Source organism: Barbus barbus, assembly GCF_936440315.1.
Source record: "Barbus barbus genome assembly, chromosome: 27".
NCBI lineage: Eukaryota > Metazoa > Chordata > Actinopteri > Cypriniformes > Cyprinidae > Barbus > Barbus barbus.
In genome coordinates this window covers 17,909,002-17,936,269 of record NC_136755.1, presented here as the reverse complement: position 1 = coordinate 17,936,269, position 27,268 = coordinate 17,909,002, and the positions used below count along the sequence as shown (strand labels likewise).

The following is a 27,268-nucleotide window of genomic DNA, read 5'->3' as shown; positions in this document are numbered from 1 at the left end:
TATTCAGTAAATGCACTAAATCTTTTATTTTAGTAATGACGAACCAGTGAGATCACACAATTAATCCACTGAAGAATAGCAGTGAATAGGAGTCGGTGAGCGAGATCACAGCGCAGAGAGTTTGCTTGGCCCCTTTTGGAGAGATGGTTGAGTCCTCGTCAAGGTTGCTGTGGGATCCCAGCATCACCGTTCACTTCGAGCCACACCGCAATCCGCTCCGCTTCTGGCTGAGGGAAAGAACAACTACCTTCATGTGAATATGAACATAGATGACACAGAGGGGCACAGCATCAGATCAACGGGATTCCTGTCCGTTTTCAAGAGAGGATGTATTAGATGTGGTCCGGTGGACTCCCAAGCAAAGAAAATGGGGATTAAAACTGGAGTTACATTTTGGAATCTGATATTTTTTATGATGGTCACATGCGTGCGAGGTAAGTCGTCAGTCTCGAGGAGTTATTCGGACGTTTTGTATCAGTGTATATGGATGGGAACGAGCTTGGAGTGGATGTAGGGAGAGGAGAGCCAACCGTGCAGCAAATGCTTGAGAATAGAAGCGCATTTACTCAATGCAGGCATTGAGCGAGGACTCAAATATTCTTGCAGTATGCTCGAGCGGATACGTGAGTTGCTTGTGGTCATTAAGTGATGGATCACAAAGTAATATAAGGGCGTTGAGAGATTTTATCCGAGCTGTTTTACATAAGAACAGCATGCAGGGTGGTTTCAAATAACCACTATTAGGGAACGGATAATTACTGAAGTGAACGCGTGTTTTGAGTTCTTATTTTCGGGTAACGCAGCTCGATATGTTTTGGAGATGGAAAGCGAATCACGATTCCTTATGGTATAGTTGATATACAGCCAACAAAATGCACCAATAACACATGTGTTAGTCTATAAGTAGTCAAGAACATGCTGGATAACGTGTGGCACTTACAATTGTCAGGGTACCATCTCACCCAGCATCTCGCGATGGAATTGACGCGTCTGGACGCCTATTGATCAGCCTTGATTTGGAGGTTTTAACTGTTGCACGCCGTCTCCATATATGCAGCATGACATATAGGTTTGAAACATCCTCGGCGTTTTCAGTGGATTTATTTGGAGGAGGCTTGTGTGAGCTTTCATCTCTGTGATTCTTAGTGGGATATGGAATATATAAGGCTTTTAGAAGTTTTAGAAACGTACTAATTGTTAGGTTTCTGGTTTCAAAAAAACCTTTGTAGTTTGATTGAATTTAGTGAGGTGGAGGCAAACCCCTGGGCAGCACTTCTGCCTGATGTATCTTGGTCATTACCACCTGCCTAGCATTTTAATTTGCATCAGAGCTGATTCATCTGATGCTAAACGGTTTATAAGAATAGCACCGCCAACTCAAATCTAATCTAATTCATGGTAACTCATTATTTTATAAATATAAACAGATAAGATATTAACAGCCTGATTATTTTTCAGTAATCTTGATTAGACGCGTAGCGTGTCGATGTTGTTATGCGGAATGAATACTGAAAAGGGCTTGATGTGTTTCCTAGTTGAACTGGAGCGATATAGATAAACAGCGGTACCGGTGTCCGTAAAGTGTGCGAGATGCAGTCTTGGTGACTGATAACCCGTCGCGTGGTGGCAGTGTATCCCGAGGATAATTAATGCGATCTAGACCTCACATCACTGACTTACTGCTAGATAGAGAGCGCGCGCGCTATTCAGTGAGTCATTCTGACGTGCAGCTGTTTAGTGTACTTCAATAAATACATAAACTCTTGGTATGAACATATATTAGACTTTAATTCATAAATAAGAGACACAAAAAGTCTTAAACCAGTGGTTGGCTGGTCTTAGGTGGTTTAACATGGTCTTGATTATCTCCTAGATGGTTTTTAAGTGGTTGACGTGCCTAACTCCATTTTAAACCAGCAAACTCAGCACGACCAGCCTGGGACACCATTTTAGGCTGGTTTAAGCATTTTCCCACCTAGCAGGGATGTGGTCAGCTTCATGGTTTAGGATCAGCAGGCCTTAGGACAAAACTTAATTATGAACATTATTTCTACAGGCGCTGAATTAAAAATGCACTGTTCTGGAAGCCAGTTTCTCTGCTGGAGTCCAGGTGGTAGATTTTTATAAACGTTTGTGATATTAGGAAAACCAGCAGGGCGTAACTGGAATGGGAGAACATTGTGGGAATCATTCGAGAATTCATGGAAGAAAAAAATAAATATATTTTAAAGGTTGTCGATTTTGTGATAGTGATATAAAAAGATCAGCTACAGGCTTTGAAGTTAAACAGTCCAGTATTTGTGTTTGAGTACATTTTTGCATTATTCAAATGAAGTTGTTTGACATATGGAGCAATTAAGATCTGGAGGATGAAAAAGGATGCTATATGGGCCATATCTAGTAGATTAATTATAAAATTTCAATCCAGTATAGACAATTTTTTTGTGTTTTAGGATCTACTAACGACAGCTTAAACTTTTCTGTTTCCTACTTAAGCAACAAGAAGTGAAAATAAATGTCAAATAATGGAAGCATTTGTCCTCATTAATAGAGCGGAAAAGTCTAGCTTCAAAATCTTGTTTATTTCCAAATCTAATTTCACAAAACAGCAGGGTTCTTTCAGATTGTTTATTCTGAAAGGCTGCTTAATAAATCAAAATGTATTGAAAAACCTAATATATTAGTCTAAGGCTGTTGTGGTTAACCTGCCCTGTCACAAACCTAGTTTGCCTGGCTTCATCAAAAGTCTCTTTAATCTCACTTGTTTCAAATCAGTCTCTATAAACTGACCACAGATTACCAGCTAAAATCCGAATATGTCTACTCAGTGGTGAACATATGGACCCACTGAGGACAAGTCCTGAGGGAATGGATTAATAGCTGGAAGAGGCATCATACTTGGGATCAGTGCCCTATCTTACAAGTGTAAAATCCAGCATGTTACAGTTTGCCGCTGTGTAACACTGCCTCTTCTCTGGCACTCCTGAAAGAGGCTTTTAATCTCCATGAGCAAAGCATGGCTGCTGAAGAGCCAGGTGCAGAGCAGGGTCATTAAAGTCCCCAGATGTCTGCAGTCAAATAGATTTTAGGAACTACTCTTCTACAAAAAGCATGTTTAGGGTTATTTGTATGAATATTCACCGCTTACAAGATGATTTCTAGCAGCCATTTGTGTGCGTGAGGCTTGTCGTGTTAACGTTCTGTAGTGTTTCCTGTCGAGTGACAAATGGCACACTGCCCTCAGGTTGGAATTACGTCTCATGGGAAATTGAGCAGCTTCGATAAAATGGATCCAATTAGATGGTTTCTGTTTATTGCTGGACACATGAATAGGACATAAAGGGACGTAAATACCTCGGAGGGGAATATGTTAAATCAGATTGAAGATCTTTGCTTCTGCTGCAGACCATACTGTTGCTACTTAGATATGCATCATCTTTTCTCCCGCCCTGAGGAGAATCAATCGGGAGTTGGAGTGATCTTCTCACAGTAACAAAGCTTTGCGTGAATGCTCAGTGGATCACCTATAGTTTTCCCTGGACTTATCTTCTGTTCTTCTCCTTAACTTCTTCTTCTCCCTTCTCCTGATGATCAACATTGCATTAGTCATGCACAAATACTCACACCTACTTTTGTCTCTTGACTTGTACTTGACTACATCTGAAGTGTTAAACAGCTTGTAGTACAAAACACGCAAAAACACTGACAGATGGATGGCTTTTCAAAAGGGATGATGTTTTAAATTAGTTGACTAGAGAAGAGGTAGTTGGAATACAAGTTGTTCCTCATGGGGGTCTTTTAAAGGTCATATAAGAAGCTTTGATGTCAGGCTTTGTGGTTAGACCTATTAAAAAAAATAAAAAAAATATGCAGTGTAAGCAGGGTCCAAAAATGAACATTTTACCAAAGCTGGCCAATAAAATGGTGAGTGAATTTTACGGCTGTGTAAGTATTTATTACTGGCAAGGACATGCATTTGACATTATTCTTGTTGAAATTACTAATTAGTATATTTTCAGATTTGCTAATGCTGAGTAAATTTATAGCTATGAAATTGTATTTCACATTATTTTTATTGAAAATAATTAACAATGTCAAATCTGCTAACGTTGTTCATTTACCAACCATAAATATTTGTTAGCGATATGAAACTGTGTTCTGCATTATTTTTGTATTACAAATTCTAATATAATTTTAAAAATGCTCACTTTCTTCTGGTTAAGTCGATAAACCAGTAGGTGGCGACAAGTGACTGCATAATGAGTGACTCATTGAATCGTTCCTTCACACAATTTGTTTAAAATCACTGATTCATATTGGAATTAAATTATTTAATTATAAGTCATTGCCATTTAATTATTCACTGAATGAGTTAGTAGCACTGACTCATTCAGGAAGGCCAGCATGTTGATCAGAGTTGTTAAACTAATTGCTGTGGCTTTGTATGTAACTTCATTGATGGAGAATATTTTTACCAATATAGTAATTTACTGTAAATGTATATGCACACATGCATACATATGAAGGGATATTCCACAAACGTGTCATTACATGGATTTCTAGAGAAAAACTATAGATATTTCACACAGACTTCTGATGTCTCTGTAATATTCAACAGAGTTAAAATGTTGAATTTAGTTGTAAAATTATCAGTAATTTTATTGGCTTACCAAATTTTTACTTGGTGGTGTGCACAGTATAAAAATAGCATATATACCCAACCTCATTTTGCATTAATTATTATGTGTCTAGGGAAATAAGACATTTTGACAACATAAAAACAACATTTTGGGATACACCATTAAGGCTGCTTCAAGTACAGAATTCCCATGTAATTCATTAGTGAGTTAAGCACAGGATTGTCAGATGGTGTTAATACTGTTAACTGTTTTTAACCACCCTAGGTATTATTTACAACATGCTGCATTTTAGTGTTGTAACAACCAAAATGAGTTTGGAAATGCAATGAATATGTACTATTATTTCATCTTCAAACCATCAGCATTCATGCCAGTCTTGTAAGTCACGTCAGTGGAAGGGTTGGTGTTGGTTGGTAAAAGCCAGCAGGGGGCACTAATTATTTCATCAGTGTGATCTATGGTCCCGTTTACCATCTTTTCAGCCATAGCTTGTAACTGAGCATCAAGGAAGAGAATAACAAAAGGCTCTGTCCACATACTAGATGACTGTTAGAGTACTGTCACACAGTGGTAGGCTACATGAGTGATGGCTGAGTCGCGACCTCATTACTTGTAAAGGGCTTTCAGTGCGTGAAGTACTGCGCAAGTGCACTGCACACAAATGCATAGTGATTTATACAATGATTTTATTTTAACCCACAAGAACTAATTTTCTTCAACAGAGGCTATTAAACGTCGTATTAAAGCAGTTTCGCTGTCTCTCAGCAAAGACTGAATCCATTTCAGTAAATTGATCTACTACAAAAACAAACGAAGCTTTGTTGCAGAATATACAGTCATACTGAAGCATTTTTCTGACCTCAAAGAAGTGAAAGGCTTCCAGGGTGACAGCTGTGTTGGAAACATGGTCTGACTGGAGCCCTGTGTCTGTCAGGAAGGATCAGGTGCAGAGGTGTGGAGCTGTCTGTTTTTGCAACTCATTCTCACCACTACCTGTTGTGACAGAGTTGCTCAGTCCATACACACTTATAAACATTCACAAACACATTTACAAACTGCTGCTACAACCGTAGTGTCAAAAAAAGAGAAAAGTGCTGTTTGTTTTTATCATGCTGGAATACATCTGTACTGCTGCAGTATTCAGCAGCTGCTTGCTTTTGAGACATGCTAAATTCAGTGGAGGAAGGTATTCTTCTCCAGTAGTTTACTCTGTAACACTTTACAATACGGTGACACTAATATGCATTAATTCATGCTTAACAAATGCACAGATAGTCATGAGTTAATGTATAACTCATGAAGAACTAAAAGGAATATTTTACTTTGCTACATTAAAAATGTAATATCTGACTTTTTACCATGGTTGTGCCCCATTTAGAACTGAATTAATAATGCTTTTTAAATTTCAACTTTATTTTGCAGTTGATACCTCACTTCAACTCAAGTTCAAATGCAGTATTGCAGTATGAAGTTAAATGTGTGTGTATATATATACATGATTATTTTCAATAAAATAAGCTCTATCCTATATGTGTGAGAGGGACTTTAGAATCCTGTCTTTTTAAGTATTTCAAATGAATTATATCATAAATCAACCTAAATAACATACGGCTATCCTTATAAGTACTTTTAATATTTAAAAGTAAGTACTAGTAAGTTAAAAGTAAAACTAAGTAGAAATTAAAAAAAATATGTTTACTGGATTAATATTTTGTCAGGGTTTTAACTCAAATATTTTTTCCACCACTGGCTATATTTAAAAGCATTGGGGTGATATACCTTAATTAGATCCAATGAATCCATATGTATGCCTGTGTGTGGCTGTACAGTGCTATTTTTACTTGAAGACTGGCAAATTTCCTAGACATGTTGGACCTAGACCTCTCCCCTCATCAGAATGTCCATGACCACAGTCCAGAGCCATGCTTTTTATGGGTCAGCTTCTGTGAATGAAGAAATTACATCAAAGTCCATTCTGAAGTGCATTGGCTTGAGAGGAGTCACCATCCCTCAACGACAGCCAATGGCGGCGATTCAGAGGAGGTGGGAGTGTGCGGCGTTATACGATTGACCTTTTGCCATGTAGAATTTGCAAGCAGGTCATTTGCGCTGTGGCTTTCCCATCTGATTCTTTCTGCCTCATTGTTTTCAGCAGAGATGCGTTTAATATAGTCAGTGATATATTTGCGGCCTCATTGTTTCACAAGGGAGGCTTGTTCGTGACTGCTTCTCATGGTGGGCCTCTTGTTTGTGGGGAGAATAGCTGTCAGTACGATCTGGGTTTCCTTGAATCGGGGCTGCCTCATGCTGAGCCTCTCTGCCAATTTCCTCAAAGCTCATTTACTCTTTTCTCCCTCCAGTTCCCCTCACATATGTTGTTTCCCTTTCATAGACAGCAGATATAAATTATCTATTTGAGTTCGCTTTGGAAATATAATGGAGTGATATTTTTGTGGCGGATGTTAATGAAGGAAGAATGACATGAATACCTGTCGTCAGCTAGAGGACACAGCTGGACGGAGATCTGGACTAGCTTGACCCCTTGACCATTCGTTCCTAGGCTTCTGGCTTCGGCGGAGGATGCAGCTGCTTGCTGGGTTGTCATATTTGATGATTCCAAAAATTAATAAACCCAGATTTTCCCAGAATTCTTTGCACTACAATATTAATATCATAAAGCGCTTGTGACTATGACATACAGTCAACAGAACCCGAGATGTTTTGCTACATTTAAAATACTAGATGCCCCAAGCAAACTGTAATTCTTAGAAATGTATCTTCTTCTGTCTTATTTAATAAAGCATAAAGAGTTTCTAGCTTTTCCACTGAGCGGGCTGCTTTGTAGTGTTGCTATTTCAAGTTTCAGGTGTCATTCAGCTGCTATCTGAATTGAATCACCACAATAACCTGTTTAAAGTAGTTGTGCGAAACAAAGTTCGTTATGTAACGCTTTTCTACTCTGTTCCGGCTCAAATGTCGCTGAATCACGACGCCCCCGTAAGTTCATCAGATAACGCAATCTCAGAGCACAATCTAATTAAAATGGCAAACATTTTAAATTAGTGTGTGCTATTTTGGGAGCGTGTCCACGCAGTTTGAGATATGCAGAATGCAACTTCATCAGTTTTACCTGGGTCAAAGTCACCTTGAGATTATTTGTTCTAGTCCAGCAAGATTTAAAACCAAATTTTGAGTTACAGCCCTTCACTTTATGGTTGACTGTGCGTGCTGTGAATGCTGATATTAGAAAAGCGTATTGCCTTTGTAATTAAGATTCATCATCACTATGCATATTTGAGATTGCTCAAGAATTATTTTTCACCCAGAATGCTTAATTGGGGGAGTTAACCATCCGTGTCACGTGATTTAACGGTGGTTCATGACACAATGCTGAAGGCTAATGTGATCTCCTGTGGCCTTTTAAAATATTACTTTAGTCAAATGTGGACTTTTTATAGTGTTGTTGTGAAAGGCTTGGCTTCATGCCTTGAACGATGTTTGACGAGGATGACTTTGTTCCAGCTGTTTGCGCACTGTAGCCGTTTCCTTCTGTTTCTGCAGAGGGCTGCAAATCTAATGAGGCTGGAAAAGTTTTTGGAATCACTTTCACTCCACAGAGGAAAGAACAGCCTATCATCAGAATTTATATGCTTCAACAGGCTTCTAAAGGCCAAAGACTGGCTGAGGGAGAGAGTTATAATGACTATATGTAATTGCATCATGATGTATTATTATTGTCTGGCTGAGCTAGTGTTCACAAAGCTACTGTGGTATTGTTTAAGTATAAGTTAGGCTTTATAAATAATATTATTGGTCTTGTTAAAAGGTTTAATGCACTTTCAGTGCTTTAATTACTATGGACCTGTGTTTTTGTGAGAACAGACCAGAATACATGTGTCTCAACCATGAAGGCCAATCAATAGCTAGTAAGGGGGAGCGGATGAGCAGGTGGAGTTGTAATTATGATGTCAGCAGCAGATGTCTGGAAACACAATCACTCTCATCTTTGAGATACATTTGTCCGCAGAACCACAGAGCCAGCCGTCAGTTTCCAGACTCTAGGCCATTGTCAAGATGGTGGTTATTGTCAGAAACCTGTACCAACACATTAGGCCTATTTCTTTTTATTTATTCCAACATTGTTTAAACTTTAGTAAAACATGTGTTTACTGGTTAGATATGTTCCCAATTGATGTAATTTTGTCACACTTTATTGAATTCAATATTATCAGAATAACATGCCAATTCCCAAGCCCTTACCAACTATCTTTCCAGCGTATGAGCTGTGACGTCAAAGGCAGCAGACAGGAAAAAAGTCAATTTCATGCTTTTTAGAGCCCTTCAGAAAAAAATCTGTCACTTGTAAAATATCTACTATATCATAAAATAAATGACTGAAATAGGCTATATGTTGCTTGCAAAAAAAATTAAAAAATAGTTCACATTAATATATATATATATATATATATATATATATATATATATATATATATATTATATATATATTAATGTGAACTATTTTAGAACACATCGTATTTCTATGGAGACACATATTGCTAATAGATAGTGAAATATCTGACATTCCCATTCTCAAATATGTGCAAGTAATGTATTTTGCAGTGCAGTCAAGGAAGAGTTCTGAGACTTTTGGATTTAATTTAAAAAGATTTAAATTAATTTTCCATTTCTCCCGGAAAACAGAAAATCGAGTGGTTGAATAATAAAGTATCTTTTGAACTTTCTAGATATAATATTTGACATGCAAATTATGTTTGAATGTTTTTTTTATTTTTTATTATAATTTCCGCTTCATAGACAAATTGCGTATTTTTACGAATTCTTGAATTTATTTATTTTTGCTAGCATATTTTTTTATGTGCATATTTATATTTGCAGTTGAAAAAAAAAAAGTATGATATATGGAGCGAGTCCTTCCGTCAAAAGCATCTTCAAGCAATATTGGGGCCGTTTACAAGTTTTTTTTATTTGCTTTTTTGTACACATTTGCAAGACAGATGCCTTTGACCATTGCGCTCAGACTTAATTTTCAGTGTCACGCACATAGTTCTAAAAATGCATTGCTTAAGTTAAAAGTTCAGCTTTCTCTCTAAACCTTAACCTAAACATATTTTCCATTCCACTGCCCTGCATCTCATGTTTTAAATGCAAAAATGTATACTGTGCAAATAACATTGTTATTTCAATCATAACATTGCTAGCATAAGCACAAAGGCTTAGTTGGGTTTGTGTGGTACTATTTCATGAATATATCGTACAATCTGAAACACAAAACTGAGATCACCAACACCAAGATCACACTGAGATGGTATCAATCTGACAAGCAACAATCGCAAAACACAACAAATCACACAGTGTACATCCGCTTTTCACCCCTGTCAGTCGGTGCACTGCTGTGTTTGATAACATAATAAACTTAGTAGTAGAATCAAAGACGAATCAAACAATAAGAGCTCAGTATCCACAACAATAGAGAAATCACACACCAACACAAGCATGTGTGAACGTCTGAAGGAATAAAAGGGTTTCGCTGCTAGTTTGCGGTAAGATGCAAATCCCTCTAATTACCAAGAGAACTTTTGACATTTTTCAGAAGTTCCACAGATTTGACAGGCGTAATTATCGCTGGTGGTTGCATAAAGTAAAAGGGCTGCACTGCAAAGTATTTTTTGTAATAAGGGATAAACTTTTCTCTATTCTAGTAGCCCAGAACTCACAGCATCACCCCTTTTTTCCCAACTGCCCTGTGGTGACATTTGGCATTTCTTAAATTACTTTGCTGATACGACCAATAATTAGGAATGAAAAACACTCCCTCTTCATTTTCTACGAGGCTCCTTGGCTAATTGGCTTTTCGTTGCAGTGCAGTTTTGAGTGAGTGGTGACAGGAACTAGTGCCTCACCTCTTAAAGCTTGTCAAAAAAATTGCCATTCTACATCAGTAAGGCGTCGGCCATGATTTTGCATAGATTTCTGTAATAATTTGATTTCTAGCAGTGAGACAAAGTCACATCTGTGGTCTCATTAAAGTTTTCTCAGATCAGGCTCTCTTCAAGATGTCCTCCTACACTTTACATTGTCACCCTTGTTTCTCACATATGAGAAAATTAGTTTGTTCTGGAAATGACACGTATGAGGTGCAAGGTGTAATTTGACCCATTATTTACATGTATTATAAAGGGGTTCTTCTCGTGGCATAATTATAATATGCGCACAAAGTAGCGATTGATACCACTTAATTGGATCTATACAAACATTAACTAGATCTTACTGTCAGATATACGTAAAATGAATATGTACAAAACAAGTAGGTTCTTGAATGATCGAAACTAGTCCAAAACAAATATATAAATTAAAATCTAACCACATCCAAAAACATACAGAATGTTTTCTGTAGAAAAATCCAGTCATAGGGCTGTACACTTATAGAGGTAAACACATTAAGCTAAAGAGGGGAAAACTAATAAGGGAATTATATATTATTTATTTAGTTTTCAGAATAATACTTATCTTGAATAATAAACCTCAATGTATTTATGTATGAAGCAGATTTTGAAGAATGTTAGTAACCCAACAGTTTTGGTTCCCATTGACTTCCTTAATAAAGATGAGTAAATTATTACATAATTGTCATTATTGAGTATGCTATCTCTTTGATGCTTTACGTATAAATAAATAGTAGAACATTGTTGCTCCAGGAAGTGGCAAAAAGTGTTTTTATGAGTGAATCAGTGAATGATTCAATCAGCATTCATTCATTCAGGAAAGACACAAGCAACTGTCTTTGTAAGCAAATCATTGAATCATACACTCAACCGATTCATTCAAATCACTTATACACTGAGTAACTAAACAATGATTGCCTTTATCAATTAGTCATTTTCTGTTAATGTGAAATAGCCTAATGTTAATTATTTTTATATTGCATAATGTTAAATGTTACAAAGTTTATAGAGCTTAATGAATTGTTTCTCATCAGAATAACTGAAAAAAAGAAAAGAACCTAATGTCTGAATTAAACGATGACAATTGCAGTTTGATATTTTGGGCTCTTTGATTAAAAATCTTGTTGTGAATGCTTTTGTGCTGAAAATGTGGTAGGATAGGCCTTTATTCCTCCATTATCGAATGTGGCACCTTTCACATATCCGCATATCTTGATTGTAGGGATGATAAATATCTCAGGGATTACTTATGTCTTTAAACGCAAATGTCAGCCCTGCAGAGGCTGCACACTTAATGTTGAATCATGCTGATGTTTTCATTCAAGCCCCCTTACACAAATCTGAAGATATGTTGAGCCTTTCCTTTGGGATTTCTAGACCCTAGTTTAAATGTCAAGTGCTCCAGCTGGAGATGGCGCACAATGCCCTTCGAGATGTTGCCCCCTGCTTTTCGGCTTCTGTCATTCCACTGTATATTTGCCTCTTTTCTACCCTCTCCTCTTCCACCTTGACTCCGCTCCCTGCCGTCGCAGTACAAGGCCGATGTATTCCAGCAGTGCAATTTCTTTCATACATACAGCAGTTCTCAGTGGTAGAGCTCATTCACTGATACACACACAAACAGGTTGCTGAAATGCTGTGCGAATGCTCACCAGTTGTTTGCCATGCTTGAAGGGTTTTCTTTTTTTCATCTTCTCTTGTATTGATCTAGTCTCCATATGTAATGACATCCATGCAGCATGGCTTTAATGTCAGACGCTACATGCCTTCTGCACTTCGTTGCTTTTAATTTGCCTCTTTGAGTCAGACATCCCAGTTCTTCCAAAGCCCCCGATACATTAATTAAAGGATTTCTGCAACAGTGTACTTCAGGAGTCAAAGCTATGGAAGGGGTGGCAATAAAATTATAAATAATCACTTCCACCAAGACTACTATGTGGAATTATAGCCCAAATATGCCCTGTTTTGAGTCAGACCCTCATGTTTATTTAATGAGCTGTTGGGAAACTAAAATAGTGTGACAGTCACTGTAGTGTCAAGTTTACTGGTGTAGACTTTATCCTGAGAGGTTTGTTGTGAAGTTCCAGGACCTGTCATCACACAGTATGTGTTTTTTTAAAGGAGACATTGGTGTTATTTTAAGTGAGGAAGAACCTTTTTGAATTTTGCAAAAAATATTAAGCAAGAGTTCTGCTCGAAAAGCTCAAGTTTCAGACAGTATTTGGCTCCATTGTTAGCTTTATTATGCATGTAAATTGACATTTGGTACACTCGCATTAAATTGAACTACAAAATCTTATTCCAACATGTCTTTTCAGGCGTATTAATTCATAGTTTGAAAAATATTTTAGGGCTGGATTGTTTATATATACAGTATATTAACAGCACTTGTTTGAAATGGAAATCTTTTGTAACCTTATAAACGTACTTTCAGTCACTTTTTATCAAAATAATCATCCTTAAGTATTAATTTCATTCGAAAAACTAAATAAAAATCTGTAGTACCAGTAATATTGGTTTTCAAAAACCAAACTTTTGAACAGTAGTGTATATAAATTTGTATATCATGTTTTTTTTCAAATTCAAAAATTAAATTTAAATTTAAAAAACATTTGTTGCTTTTTAAATTCTGAATAGTGCACCATCTTTCTACAGGAGCGGTTGAATAGCCCACTGGTGCTATTGGTAAGGAGAATGCAGTATTTGAACTTTAAACCAACTTCCTAAAGAGCACAGGCTCCATGTAACCATAATGAGGGACACTTAAGCCCTTCATCTGTATTCAGTTTGTGGATTGTCAATAAACCGATGGAGATAGTGGTCTTCATGGAATCATAGGTTTAAGGCGGAGGTGAATTCAAATTGCTGAGGGTGGTCTAGAGAGGGGATGAAGAACTTGAAGAATGGGATGAAGAAATGTATGCTCAGTGATTGTATATCATCAGATATACTCTAACATTAAGCTATATTGATTGATTTAAAAAAAAAAATGAAATTGATTTTTCTAAATTTAGGCACCAGTTGCGAGAGTCCAGTTGTCATTCATATGCGTTTATTCAGTCCAGTTGGAAAGGAAAAGGCTGACAGTACACATAATCGTTTCAATGGATGCATTTAAAAGAGAAGGACAAATTTCAGACTGAAAATGGGCCTGTTAGCACTCCAGCATCAACAAATCCTCTTTCATAGCCTTTCTTTTAATGGACTGAGGGAAGTCCGAAAGGACAAAGTTCATACAGTCTTCAAAGCCTCAGGACTCAATATTTTTCTGCATTGATAAAACTATTATGCTTGGAAACTATTTGGCCGTCTGCATCTATCGGCAGATTGCAAACGCACATCCTCTTTGTGCCATCAAATCTTTCAGACATTATAGCTTAAATAAGAATGCTTTATTCTGATTGTTACATCCTTAATCATTTCAGGATTTTATTTATTCTCTCTAAAAGACTGAGAGAAACACACACAGACGGTCTTTTGTTCAGAATTAAGAGGCTTTTCACAGTCCTCCTTGATGTGTTTGGAATCGTCTCGGGCTTCAAGAAAGGCTGGGTTTGCTGACCATTTAACATGCTTTGGCATATGCTCATTCTCAACTCACCTACCCTGAAGAAATCTGCACAATTTGTGACGTTTCATAAAAATGGATGCAGGGCATGTGCTGACAGCTCTATTGATAATTTTTCTCCTCTCTCTTTCACCTAGTGGACTAAACATTTCCACATAAATGCGATGTTGTATTAATACTATAATTGCATTTTCAAATATTTAAAATTTGCTTTATACAATCTGAAACATTTCTATATTATTTTATATCTATCTAATTGTATATAAAAAATAATATAATATTTTTCTATATTATGTATACTTGAAAATACAATTGATTTATCTTATTAATGAAAAGAAAGATAGATTAATGTTAAATATTGAAGGAAAGGCAGAGCAGTGCTGTAATAGGACACTTTCATCAGTTCAGCTGTCTGCTTTCCTCCATTTCCTCCAAAGTCACTTTGCACTTCTGGAACATTCCTTGAGTTCTTTCTGAGCGGTGCTGCAGTTCAGCGATAAGCATTGCTCTCTTTCACATTCATTCTTCCGCCATGCTTCCCTGAAGTCCTAAAGTCCTATCAACGCCTCCAGCCAGTGTGTGTGACAGGGAAAGTGTGTGTGTGTTTTTCCTCCGTTATGTTATTGTTTTTGTGCAATGTGCTTATAACCTTACATCATGCTGTGCTTTCACCAGTTTCAAGTTTGTATTTTGTAAAGCCCTGAGAGGTTATATATAACAATTCTTTTTCTGATTAGGTTTATCCCGTGTTTTTCACACAAGTGTTCATGTTTCACCTTCCCTTACAGTTTGGAGCTTCAGTTGCTTCACTGTTTTGCCTGGAGTAACATCACAGGCACAGTTTTGAGAGCATTTAAAATTAGAACAGCCACATATGGCACAGACATGCTCCAAACACATAAGGACTGCTGCTGCTCTCGAAAAAATGTTTGTTTACAGCAAACATGGAAACTACATTTAAAAGTGCCATTTATCATAGTCACATTTGGAGCAGCGCACTGATGTTTTGAGTGGCCACTGTGTTCAAACATAGTTTATGTTTTTCAGGAAAGCATCCGTCGTAATCCCAGTCAATGAGCATTACTGCCGTTGTGCTGATGCAATTTTACAGCACACAAATCTATCAGAATCAAAACAATGAAGGCGGCTCAAGATATCTTGGCCCGCTTTTCAAAACGTGCTCTTCCAGGCGCGAGAGAACGCAGGTCCCCATCATTGTTGGCTCACCATCAAAGTGAGCTGGGTAACAAGTCTAGCCAGCTGGAAAATGGCACATCAGCACAAACCGAGCCAATCAACATTAGCCCAGGTTCACCCCGAGAACAATAATGCGAGGGCTGGGAAAGTATTTACCGGTGCTGTGCTGGGCTCCACAGGGTGCATGATCCTTACTTACCCTCCAACCTGTTTTAGACATTAGAACACTGTGGCTTTCATTAGAGCAAAGGACTCTTTTCATCATCATCATCAGCCTTTACCGAGGCATCTCTAGAGGTGGGGTGAACACCTGCTCATGCGAATGCGTTATGTGTCGGCAAACGAGCAAAGGAAATTAAATGTGATTGGAGCTTCATTGAGCTTTTTTTTAATTCAGTGCTTATATGATCAAATTATGTGTACTATTAGTAAAAAAAAAAGATAATGTCATGTATTTATACTTGATGTGTATTTAGTTCTAGTTAAAGGAATAGTTTACCCAAAAATTAAAGTTGGCCAAAAATGGCCATTCAAGATGTACATGAGTTTTTTTCTTCATCAGAGAAGACTTGGAGACATCACTTGTTCACCAGTGGGTCCTCTGCAGTGAATGGGTGCCGTCAGAATGAGAGTCCAAACAGCTGATAAAAACAACACAATAATCCACAAGTTATCCACACAACTTCAGTCCATCAATTAATGTTTTGTGAAGTATAAATCTACAATCAAATCCATCATTAAGACATTTTATAGTTTAACTGTTGCTTCCATGAGTCCATAATCCATAATCATGCTTCCTCCAGTGAAAAAGTCCATTCCCTTTTTTAGTGGAGAAAGAAATGTCATGGATGCAGGGCTCATATTTTATCCGGAAGTTAAAAAACGTCTTGATTATGGATTTGTTTCTTACATACACCCAGCCTTTCCACTTCATCAATGATGGACTGGAGTTGTGTGGATCACTTATGACGTTTTTATCAGCTGTTTGGACTCCCATTCTGACGGCACCCATTCAGCTCAGAGGATCCATTGGTGAGCAAGTGATGTACTGCTAAATTTCTCTGAATCTGTTTAGATGAAGAAGCAAACTCATCTACATTTTGGATGGCCTGAGGTTGAGTAAATTTTCAGCTGAGTTTCATTTTTGGGTGATGTATTCCTTTAAACTGGATTTCCGCGGTTGGTGAATGATGCAGGTTTTGACTGCAGAAGCGGTGCAACTGTTGTGAATTCAGCTCAGCATGTGGCAAGTGAGAGAGTATCGCTCTCCATGGTACTGAAAATCACTTGCCTGTTTAGCTCAGGCTTATTTATGAATAGAAGGAAAGACCTCGCCTGCAATGCCTCAAACATTTGTGTTTATGTGTGTGTTTTTTCTAATATAGTATAAAACGAGGCGCAAGATTGGGTCCGTATCCATTCTGCTCTGTCAGCAGGAGCGCTGGCACTAAAATTAACTCTTGTAGATAAAAGACCAGCCACAGTGTTTGGCAAGCTGTATAAGGACTTATTTTGCTCCAACTTTGTTATGTTATATAATTTGAAATGGCCAAACTTTTTTTGTGTTTCGTTGTTATGTTGACATTTAATTTAATAGTAGTTTAAAATAACATACTTATGATTTATGCATGACAACATATTCCCCTAATTTAGTTTTATTGCCATCTTAGAGCCTGAAATGACTATTAGACTATAAAATGGTCTTTTATAGTCATGTTTTATGTTTGATGTTTATATCTTTGTATAAAAATAAGATGGCTGTCTCAAATAACACAATTTCAGATTGTGTTATTGATAGAGTTGTAATCAAGCATATTCATATTCATAAACTATGTGGGTGCATGTTCTATATTGCAATGCTTTAAACACCTTTCTCTTTATTCTTAATAATAATAATAATCCACACTGAAAATTTAACCAAATTATTTTTAAAAAATCATATATAATAGAAAATAAATCATATGAGTTCACATAGAAAATCTGAAGATTGGTTGATTTATTCTTTGTTTATTTATTTATTTTTCGGAATGGGGGGGGGGTGAGAGAGAGAGAGGAAAAAAAAAACACGACATGAAATGAAAAATACATAATAGAAGCATTTTGATTAGTGGACTTGTGGAATATAGTCATTAATCATCATTAAGTGTATGTAGTGTGACTGTAGTGTGCTTAGAACATAGTGAACTATTTAAAACTGCATGGAATACACTCATAAATGGAAAAGGACATTTTCCCTAAATATAGGAGCTAGAAATAAAAGTATGACATATTCAGAGAATGTAGTTGATTATGCTTCAGGAGCTCATATATGGTAAAGACAACATGCCTTAAAAATACAGAGGCAGAAAGAGGGACATGTATGGAATGTATTGAATAGCTTCAAGGCGCATATATATATGTGCATAACTGGATTCTGGAGTTGTCTTGGCAAACATAACTCAGCTTTGTTACTTTGTTAATAAAGTCTATCTTTTGCCTTCAAAACAAAAAGAGCAAATTTTCCAACAAGAAAGATTCCACAGATGTTTGGACCCCACTCTGCATAAAGAAATAATATAAAATAATGCAATCCAAAGCTCTAGAAACGTCTGAGTACACTCTACAAAAATGTTATGTACATTCAATTTAGAAACTTACATTCAATTACTTTCATTGTGATGTACAATGATGGTCTAAATGGTTTTGGAAACATTGCAAACATTTCAAACCCCCAATAAGCTGTAGCATTCTGACCAGTGAAGGCCTCGGAGCCAGCTGAATTATCTCTCTCACGTTCTGTCAAGTCAGGCAACAGCAGAAAGAGAGAACATTTCACAATTTCTCTCTGACATGAAAAATGCACGACATAGCTGTCAAGGACAGTCTATCTATTCTTTCTCTCCATCTCTGTCACTTTCTTTCTTTCTTTCTTTCTTTCTTTCTTTCTTTCTTTCTTTCTTTCTTTCTTTCTTTCTTTCTTTCTTTCTTTCTTTCTTTCTTTCTTTCTTTCTTTCTTTCTTCAAAAATATTCCAAAACTCTCTTCATAAAGCCATAAAGCCCTTTTCCAGCTTTCATAGAAATGGGTGCAATCAAATATTTTTTAATCGAGCAGTCAAATATTTTTTGTTTTTTTTTTGGTAGGGTGATTAGTCAAAAATCTTATTAAATGTGCTAATTCTTTCTTTTTATACATTGTTTTATACAATTAATTATATTAAATGAACATGTTAAACTGACAGACTCATTTTAAATTAATCAATTTATTTATTATTAAATATTTCTTAGTCTTATCTCAGCTCAATGGAGAGTCTCTATGGTGTGCATGACTCTGATTGTAGTATGTGTCAAGTTAAGTGCTATTTTCTTTTGATGATGGTCCCTGCTGAAATGAGGCAGAAGGAGAGGTGTAATCTTTCTTTCTAATCTCATTCTGTGCTTAGTGTCTCAGAGGCAAAGGGATCTCTCGCCCACATCTCACGACTGCTAACTCACTTGAAGTTTTCATATCGCACGGCCGTACGGTACTCTCACCTCTCCACCCAAATGAGGATGTACTTCCTGTAGGCTTCAAATTACTATCCTCAATCCCACACAGAGTTATAAATGAAACATTTCTGCATGTAAGACATCAAATGATGTTCATTTAAAGAGATAGTACTTCTCAAAATGAAAATACTGTCATTATTTGCTCAGCCTCATGATGTTTCAAAACCTTTATGCTGTCATTTATTTCCCAAAGAACACAAAAGGGAATAATAATAATAATAATAATAATTCTAAATAAATTTGAAAAATATTTTAATTTTACATTTTAATTATGGGGCTGAACTTCCTGTAGGCTTCATATTACTATCCTAAGTCTGAGTCAAAGTTATAAATGAATATGTTCTATGTTTAAGTCTTTAAATGATGCTCATTAAAAGAGATATTATAACCACAATTAAAAATGCTCTTATGCTGTTCCATATCCTTTATTTTAATATTTATTACACAAATAACACAAAAAGGAGGGAAAAGAAAAAAATGGAATTGTATAATTTTTTAATTAAATAAAAACAATTATTAAATATTTTATGGGTTATTTATTTATTTATTTATCCATCCATCCATCCAACTAACCAACCAACCAAATATGCTTCTTTTAGGTTTTTCACTATCATATATCTCAGTCAGAGCTATACCTAATTTCTGTGTAAGGCATCAAAAACATGCTTTTAATATCCGTCATATCTGTTCACACAGGCATTCTGCAAGAAAGCAATATGGAAAAAGTGGCAATGGGTGTTATATCATACACGGCCTTGCAAGAAACGTTCTCCGAGACAGGAGCAATCTATTTAAATCTAGCAAGTGTAATCAGACAGCCTCATCTGTGACTAAATGTCTAATGTAGAACAATGGGACCCTCTTTTCCCAAAATATGAGCTGCGTGCTCGGTTTCTCATTATTGATCCACATCGCGATGAGGAGATGAGATTTGTGGTCCCTTTGGTTCACATAGCAACCAGTGAAAAGAACACATTAGAGGAAATCTCTTCAGTGGACTCCAGAGAAATAGTGTTCTTTCGGGGGGGGGTTTTGTGGTTTGATATGGCTCTGTAATTTAAGCCGCTGCTTCAATGGGTGTTTCCAAAGGCACGCTGAGAAACATCTGTTAACACATGAGCTTCTAGAAAAAGCTCTGCCATATTGTCTTTGTTTGAGAACAATGTGAAAAAAATCCAGTTTTAAGCACAACAAGTCATATAAACACACCCTGAAGTTCTACTGTGAATTGTTATTTATTGATATGCATATTATAGCACCTCAGGTTGAAGAAGAGTAACATCAAGGACTCCTGTAATTTCTTCACGTTGTGTTTTACTACAGCCATACAGGCTGCGAGCGCCCACTGATCTGTCCTGGGGTTTGATTTATGTCCCAGTGATGATCATGCCTGCAGGAGATCCACATTTCATTAATCAAATGTGTTCCACTCACGTTCCTCACCACGGGCAGAGTTGTAGTGTCGGTCGTTGTAAATTCCTGCTCATTTTCTGTCAGGGTGCCAAATTGGCTTTGAAGAGTAAATATGTTACTGTACCCTTTTAGATATTGCACACTATTGCTTAACATCATCATAAACAGGGTGTGACATTTTTTGCAGATTTTTTACCAACCTTTTCTCCCCCAATTTAAAGCAAGGAACTTCAACTTCCATTTTTTTTGTTTGAATTCTCTTTTAAATAACTTTAAACTTAAAAGATAAATAAATAAACGCGTAAAAAGTGAAAAGCTTTCTCTCAGTGACTCTTTCTGTAAGTTACATTGATGCAATCATTATGAGCTGTTCAACTGATTTGTTCAAAAATGATGATTCATTCAGGAATGAAACATGCGACTCTTTGAGTGAGCAAAATATTGAGTCAAAATTTTGAGATTTAAGGTCAGAGTTACCTTTTTTTTTTATCCCATAGCGGAAACAAGCTTTCTTAGTTTTCCAAATATCTGATTAGCAAAATTATTAGCAATTGAGCAAAATAAAGTAAACGGATGTGCTCCCATGAGCGGCACTAAAAATGGGGGCTAACAGCCAATCAAATGCGTTCTGAAAAACGTAATCAAAATCAATGACTTGCTGCAACGTAAGTGCATTATTTCAATACAATCTGCTGTGGAAAATGACCCATATTTGGCTGGAGTCCTGTGTCAATTTTGCAATCATGATCATAAAGGATGTTAGTCTGCCTCTCACTAACGTAAGTAGAGTGAGAGAATCAAATCAAAGCGATTCAAAGCACCTAATAAAGAAAAATCAGTCTTTTTATCTCAGTGGACAATTTACCATCAGAAGTTGGGCTGAGAAGCCAAAAGTGTTTTGTTCTTGTCTTTTATTGTTGTAACTCAAGGCCCAAGACAAAATTCTCAGCTCCACTGATTGGTTTTTCAGCATTCTCATTTGCATGGCACATGCCCCATGTTGCCCTTTATTTGTGTTATTTATTTATTTATTGTTTTGGTTTAGTTAGGGTGGAGTGCCATGCATGGCATACAAAGACGGCATTGAAGAGAGAGAGAGAGAGAGGCGTAGGCAGCCCATGTGAATGCAGTGGCCCCAGGGCAAGCAATGCAATGCAAAGCAAGCAAGCTTAACAAGTGAAAGTGCAGCTGAGGCCCACCACTGCACCTCTCTCCTGCTCCGTTCCTCCTCCCCGCTCGCCTTCCCTCTCTACCCAGCAGAGATTTATGTACTGTGACACCACATCATATTACTGACCTGGATTCCCACTCCTGCTTGTTTGCCCAGCTGTTGTGACTGTTTTAACACCTTTCCTTTCATTAGTAACCTCTGTGAGCACACACATGTATCTTTCCATCTCTGTTGTTGGATTCCTGTCCCTGTTTTTCTTTTTTCTTAGGACACTGTGTCCTAACGCTCCACATAACTACACATTAACATCAGATATCTTCTGACTGGTTGGGATTGTGTCACACAAGTGCACAGCAGTAATGTGGACAGTACGGACAGAGAAATATCTTGTCATATTGCATCTGACCTAAAACATACTAAAAGTAAAAGTCCACCCAAAAATGTAAATTCATAATTCCAAACCTATTATTTTGGAACACAAAATAATACACTGTTTTACACAGTGAAAACCTTTGTGTTCCATCTTGACGGTGAGTAAATTATGTCAAAAATTAAAATTTTGCAGGACCTACCCCTTTATGTACAGACGCATTACAGGTGCGCAGTCCCATTAAACATGCTTAATGTCTGCTAATGTTTACATGAGTATTCATTTAGTAGCATTTATATTTTATAGTTTATATTATTAATATTTAGTTTTTCCTGTTTTCATTCAATTTTAGTTAAGGTTTTATGGATTTTGTTGTGTATTTTGGTTATTTTTTTAATTCATTTTTATTTCAGTTTTAGTTATTTTAGTTAGTCAAGGTAAAATAAAATACGAAGTGTCACCTTGGTAATTATCTGAAATAAAATAAGTATTTTTTAAATATATATTTTCATATTTTATTTAATTTTATTTAGTAGGACCTCCTCCTAAATATCAGGAAGCCCAGCAGTTGACAAAATGGATTAAATGAATATTTGTAGACATTTGAACAACAATTGAGTTATGAACAAGTCAGTTGAGTAATTCAATGACTTACTAAACACAAACAAGACAAAAGAGTCAAAAAACCCAAGAATCTCAAAATGACCCACAAATCCTTATTCACAAATCATTCCGAATAAAAGACACCTACTGGCATAACCTGCAGAAAGAGTCACTATACGAATTAATCAAAAAAATATTTTCTTCTTGTCTGGTTAATGATTTGTGGTCTGACACATTTTGAAACACAATGACACAAAATTGAGTTTGTGCGGCTGGAAGTCTTTGTGTTCAAATATTTAAATATGTTACAGTCTAATCCTTTTTCTCTCGCGGATTCTTGTCTTTTGTCGTTATGGATGGCCTCTGAATGTGACACTGCTGAGATCAGAAAGGATAAATAGTCTTTTTTAAAAAGTAAGTATATGAAAACGGGGAGATAAGATGCAAGCAGGTTTATTATCCCACAGGAGAGCAGAGGAGGAAAGAGAGAGCAAGTTAATATTCTTATAATATTCTTATTAACTTGTCCGATTTGCAGCTGTTTTGCATTTCTATAAAATCCACAGTGTTGATCTGTTTCCGTTTTTGTGTGTGCATGAGGCTTATTACTTGAGCGCACATTCATTTAACTGTGTTTACGTGCAGTTGCTCTTGTTTGCATTCTTGAGAAATCCATAAACATGATCTGATTTGCCTCTTGGCGGGAACCCTCGTTACTCTTGTTTGTGTACGAGATGGTGATTATCCTGGGCCGAAGACAGAATCCTTCTGAATAATGGACAAGCTCTAATTTCCTGTTGCAGACACACCCAGCATCTGTCATGCTTCTGCAGACAAAAACTTCCACACAATTGCACAGTGACAAACACGTTCTGACACCAGACGGACGGCCTTGCTGAGTTCTGTGTCTGACCTGAGGGTGGAAGTGTTGTGGCCTGCTGTTTGATGCTCTTTTACCCATAAATCCATAGAGGGCTGCTGGATGCTCTCTTGATGTTTTTGCTTTGTCATAGTGTCATTTGGTATTTGAATGCTTATTCGATACAGTCTCTGATGGCTTAATATTAAAAGAGGCAGAATCTGAAGTGTTACTTTTAATTATTCATACAAATCATACTGCTGTGAATCAGAATTATTGTAGTTTTGCATTTTCAATTGGTTTTTCAGTTTTACTTTTCAGTTAGTATGAATTTATCAGGTTTATAATACAAAATAATACAACAATATAATAGAAATTTACTGTATTTGGAATTGTATTTTTTTATTTTTCATTTTAATTTTCAGTTTCAGTAGCATATGGGTTTAATTTTTTTTATTATTGTAGAATTTTTTTGTTTAGTTTATTTATTTCATGGGCCTTTATATTTCTGTTTTACTTGTTAATTTACATTATAGTTAACTAAGCTGAGGGCTAAATATAATATTGTTATATTACACATAAATCTGAATAATGTTAATCTGAAAGCCTTTTCTTTTTTGACTGCAAAGGAGGCACAGAAGCACCTTGTATTGAATAACATTTAAATGTATTTAAATGTGTTACATTTAAATGTGTTAAACAGGAATCACGACTGCGGGAAGCTCAATGCATCTGTAGCTTGTTGATTGTAGATTTTCAAGCAGAAGCTGATAGAAGATGCATGCTGATTGTCATGACAATGAAAGAGTTTCATTTACCAAACGAAAGCTAAGAACTCAGGGTCTTTTGTAGGTGCCATATACATATATATTTGTAATATTTTGATCTTAAATTGCTTTGTCTTCATGGAAATATAGAGATGCCATTATATTTTGTAAGGAGTCCCTCAAGGGAATCATCATATTCAGGGGTTTATGAAAACCCCTGATTCAGACTATTTTGCCATGTGTGGATCACTCATTGACATTGTAAATGATTTTTTTAGTTTGGTTGGTTCTTATTTAAAGGTTTTTTTTTTTTTTACCTTTTTTTACCAATTTACCTTTTGTTGTAGTATGCAAAAGCAACTTTAAAGTGGATAATCACACAAATCATTTCTTCAACTTCACCACTTCAACTTTTGACTTCTGAGTTCCTCAGGATGTCACAGTAGCATCAGGCGTCCTCTCACGACACGACACAGAGGGCCTTTACTTAGGCTCCACTGCAACAGCTGATTTCTTTAGATCTGCTTGAATGGAACTGTTGCTTTGGGCACTATGTCTTCACATTCTCTCTTTCAGTCTGTCTCTCACACACCCTCATTTCTAAGCCTTTAAGTAATAACAAAAAAAATCTGTAATGCTAACACATCCAAATTATCCATGAGGGTCCCAAATCCCAACTTGTCCTTGTTTGTCAACCAGGAGGATCTAAACAAATTTTCACATAAAACAATGGCTTCCCTGCTAGAAGAATAAAACACAGCCCATTTTAGTCAAAACATTTCCATCAAAAAAAGGTTAATTACAACCTTTATACATTTTTTCTCACTGTCATCTAATTTTTATAAGTCTTGGATCTGGAGTAGAAAGCATTTTGCCACATTACAGGACCCGCAATGGAGCGTTATGTCTTGAGGCAGCATCGTTTCCTCTAGTTTCATCATGCCTTCCCTTATGAGCATTGCCGTGGATCTCTACGGTCCACTAAATCCCCTCGTTTTATGGCTAAACATGGCAGAGCTGACAGCCAAGCACTTCCACTTTCATTACAATTCAAAAAGAAAAAAAAAAACTCACTTCCAATTAATCCTGCTGGTTAATTAACTGGTAAAGCATATTTCAGAGACCCAGGAGGGATGTTGGGGAATGCTGCGAGATAACCAGCGTTTTGATTGTCAAGTAATGCAGTGCATTAACAGCACATGATCCTATTTCTCATTGAGCGGTGATGTTTCCATTTACTCTCCCTATTAGTGTTGTTTTAATTGTTAATTAAACTCTATTCTGCTCATATTGAATATGAGTATGAGTATATTAGACAGTTCACATCACTGAAGCCCCGTCCTTTATGTCGTTTTATAAAACGATGGCCTTTGGTTTGAGTTGTGACAGCACGCATGGCTACAAATGACTTTGGGGAACTAAGCGCAGGGCTTCATCAGACAAGCATGTTGGATCATCGATCGGCACATCCTGAAAGGGTCCAGCCTGCCCTTTCTAAGGCTTATCAGAGGCAATCTGCTAGACTGTTATATCACTTTTTGAGAAGAAAGGTCTTAAGACCTTGCTAAAGCTTTGGGACAGAGCATAATTATTCATGGAGCTCATGCAGCCGATTGAGCTGAGGTCCCAAAATGCCCAGGCTAATTTCCACTCCATCTGACTGCAGGAACGTAGTGAGGGGGAGTTGCGCTTTGCATGGGAACCACAAGGGGTGCCAGAATGATTCTATATGTTTGCAGAGCAACCCAACCGCTGTCAGACATGACAACCACGCTGCTGCGGGAGACTCACAGGAGAAGCAATTGAGGGGGTTGTTAAATCAAATAAAGCACTTTTCCCCTTTGTCCTCCCCCATTTGTCCTCAATCTGAAGTGCCAAAGTGAAATTCTATGTCCAGATAAGTTTGCTAGTAGACTCTGTTTAAAGGTGGGAAGTCGGAGAGGGAGGAGAGGCTTTGATGCATCTTTAATTAGCATCGTGACTTCAGCGCAATGCTAAAACATCTCAAAAGAAAGAATCAGATGAGCTAAACACCTTGAGTCTTTGATCAGCAGTCTTGTGGAAGAAACAGAGTAAAGAATATTTGCTTTTAATATGCACAGCCCTGTGAGAGATGAGAACTTCTGAGTCTCCAGAATCTCCGGAATAAAGCTTCTAGTTAGAGTAGTTCAGCTGTACTTGTGTTGCTTTGTGAATGCGTCTTTGCTTATGAAACTTTTCATTTCTATTGCCTGGAACTTTTATTATACCTTTTCTCAGCAAATGCCTGATGTAAAGAGATGCTTAACTTTTGGAAAATGTACAATGTCAACCTCAGGAGGTTAAACTAAATATTAAATGAGTTGTTTCATTTTCAATTAATTTTAGATGAGGTTTAGAAATTTTGCAACTCTGCTGACATTTTTGAGACATGACTGAATAGATGAATAATAAAGAAGAAGAATAAAACTCTGATTTGTAAATACATATTTAAAAGTGCTGGTTACACTTTATTTTAATAGTCCACTCTAGACATTCTACTAAGTAACTTTGTAATTACATGTCAACTAATTCTCATTAATTTGCAACTACATGTCTACTATCTCTCAGAGCAGACTGTTAGAGTAGGTTTAGAGTTAGTAAAATAAGTTGACATATAGGCCTACTGTACTTGCAAAGATCCTCATAGTCAGTATGTTGTATTTTGTGGACCCATCAAAATAAAGTGTTAGAAGTTATTAAGCAGACAGTCTACTAATACTCTAATGACTGCTAGTTGACATGTAGTTGCAAAGTTTCTGACTGCTAGTAGAATGTCTAAAGTGGACTATTGAAATAAAGTGTTACCAAAGTGTTAGATAAACATATTTGTAATAAAAATAATTATATTTTAATTGAATTTATTATTCAAACAATAATGTGTACAAAAAATCATATATAAATCAGTTTTTTTTTATAAAATAAAAACTATTTCTAGCATACATTATATATACACACATACACACACTATCGTACAAAATGTTTTTTTTTAACAAGTTTATCTTAGGCAGCAGGATTCATTGATAAATAGAAAGTTCAAAATAAATAGAAAGATATTTGAAACAGAAATGTTTTTATATATATATAGAAAATTAAAAAAAACTTACCGACCTTACACTTTTAGACAGTAGTGTATTGATGTATAGATAAAACAGGCTTCTCAGCCCATGCTA

General features: G+C 36.5%; 1 protein-coding gene across 1 annotated transcript in view; it reads left to right on the top strand.

Annotated features, from left to right (window-relative positions):
* Positions 1-259: 259 nt before the first annotated feature.
* The window catches only part of LOC306846787 (CUB and sushi domain-containing protein 3-like), a gene marked incomplete at its 5' end in the record, with an annotated part of 460,366 nt that continues 433,357 nt past the window's right edge, over positions 260-27,268 (top strand). The window contains one exon of the mRNA XM_079380399.1: positions 260-434. Coding sequence (XP_079236525.1) covers positions 260-434 — 175 coding nt within the window. The remainder of the gene's footprint in view (positions 435-27,268) is intronic.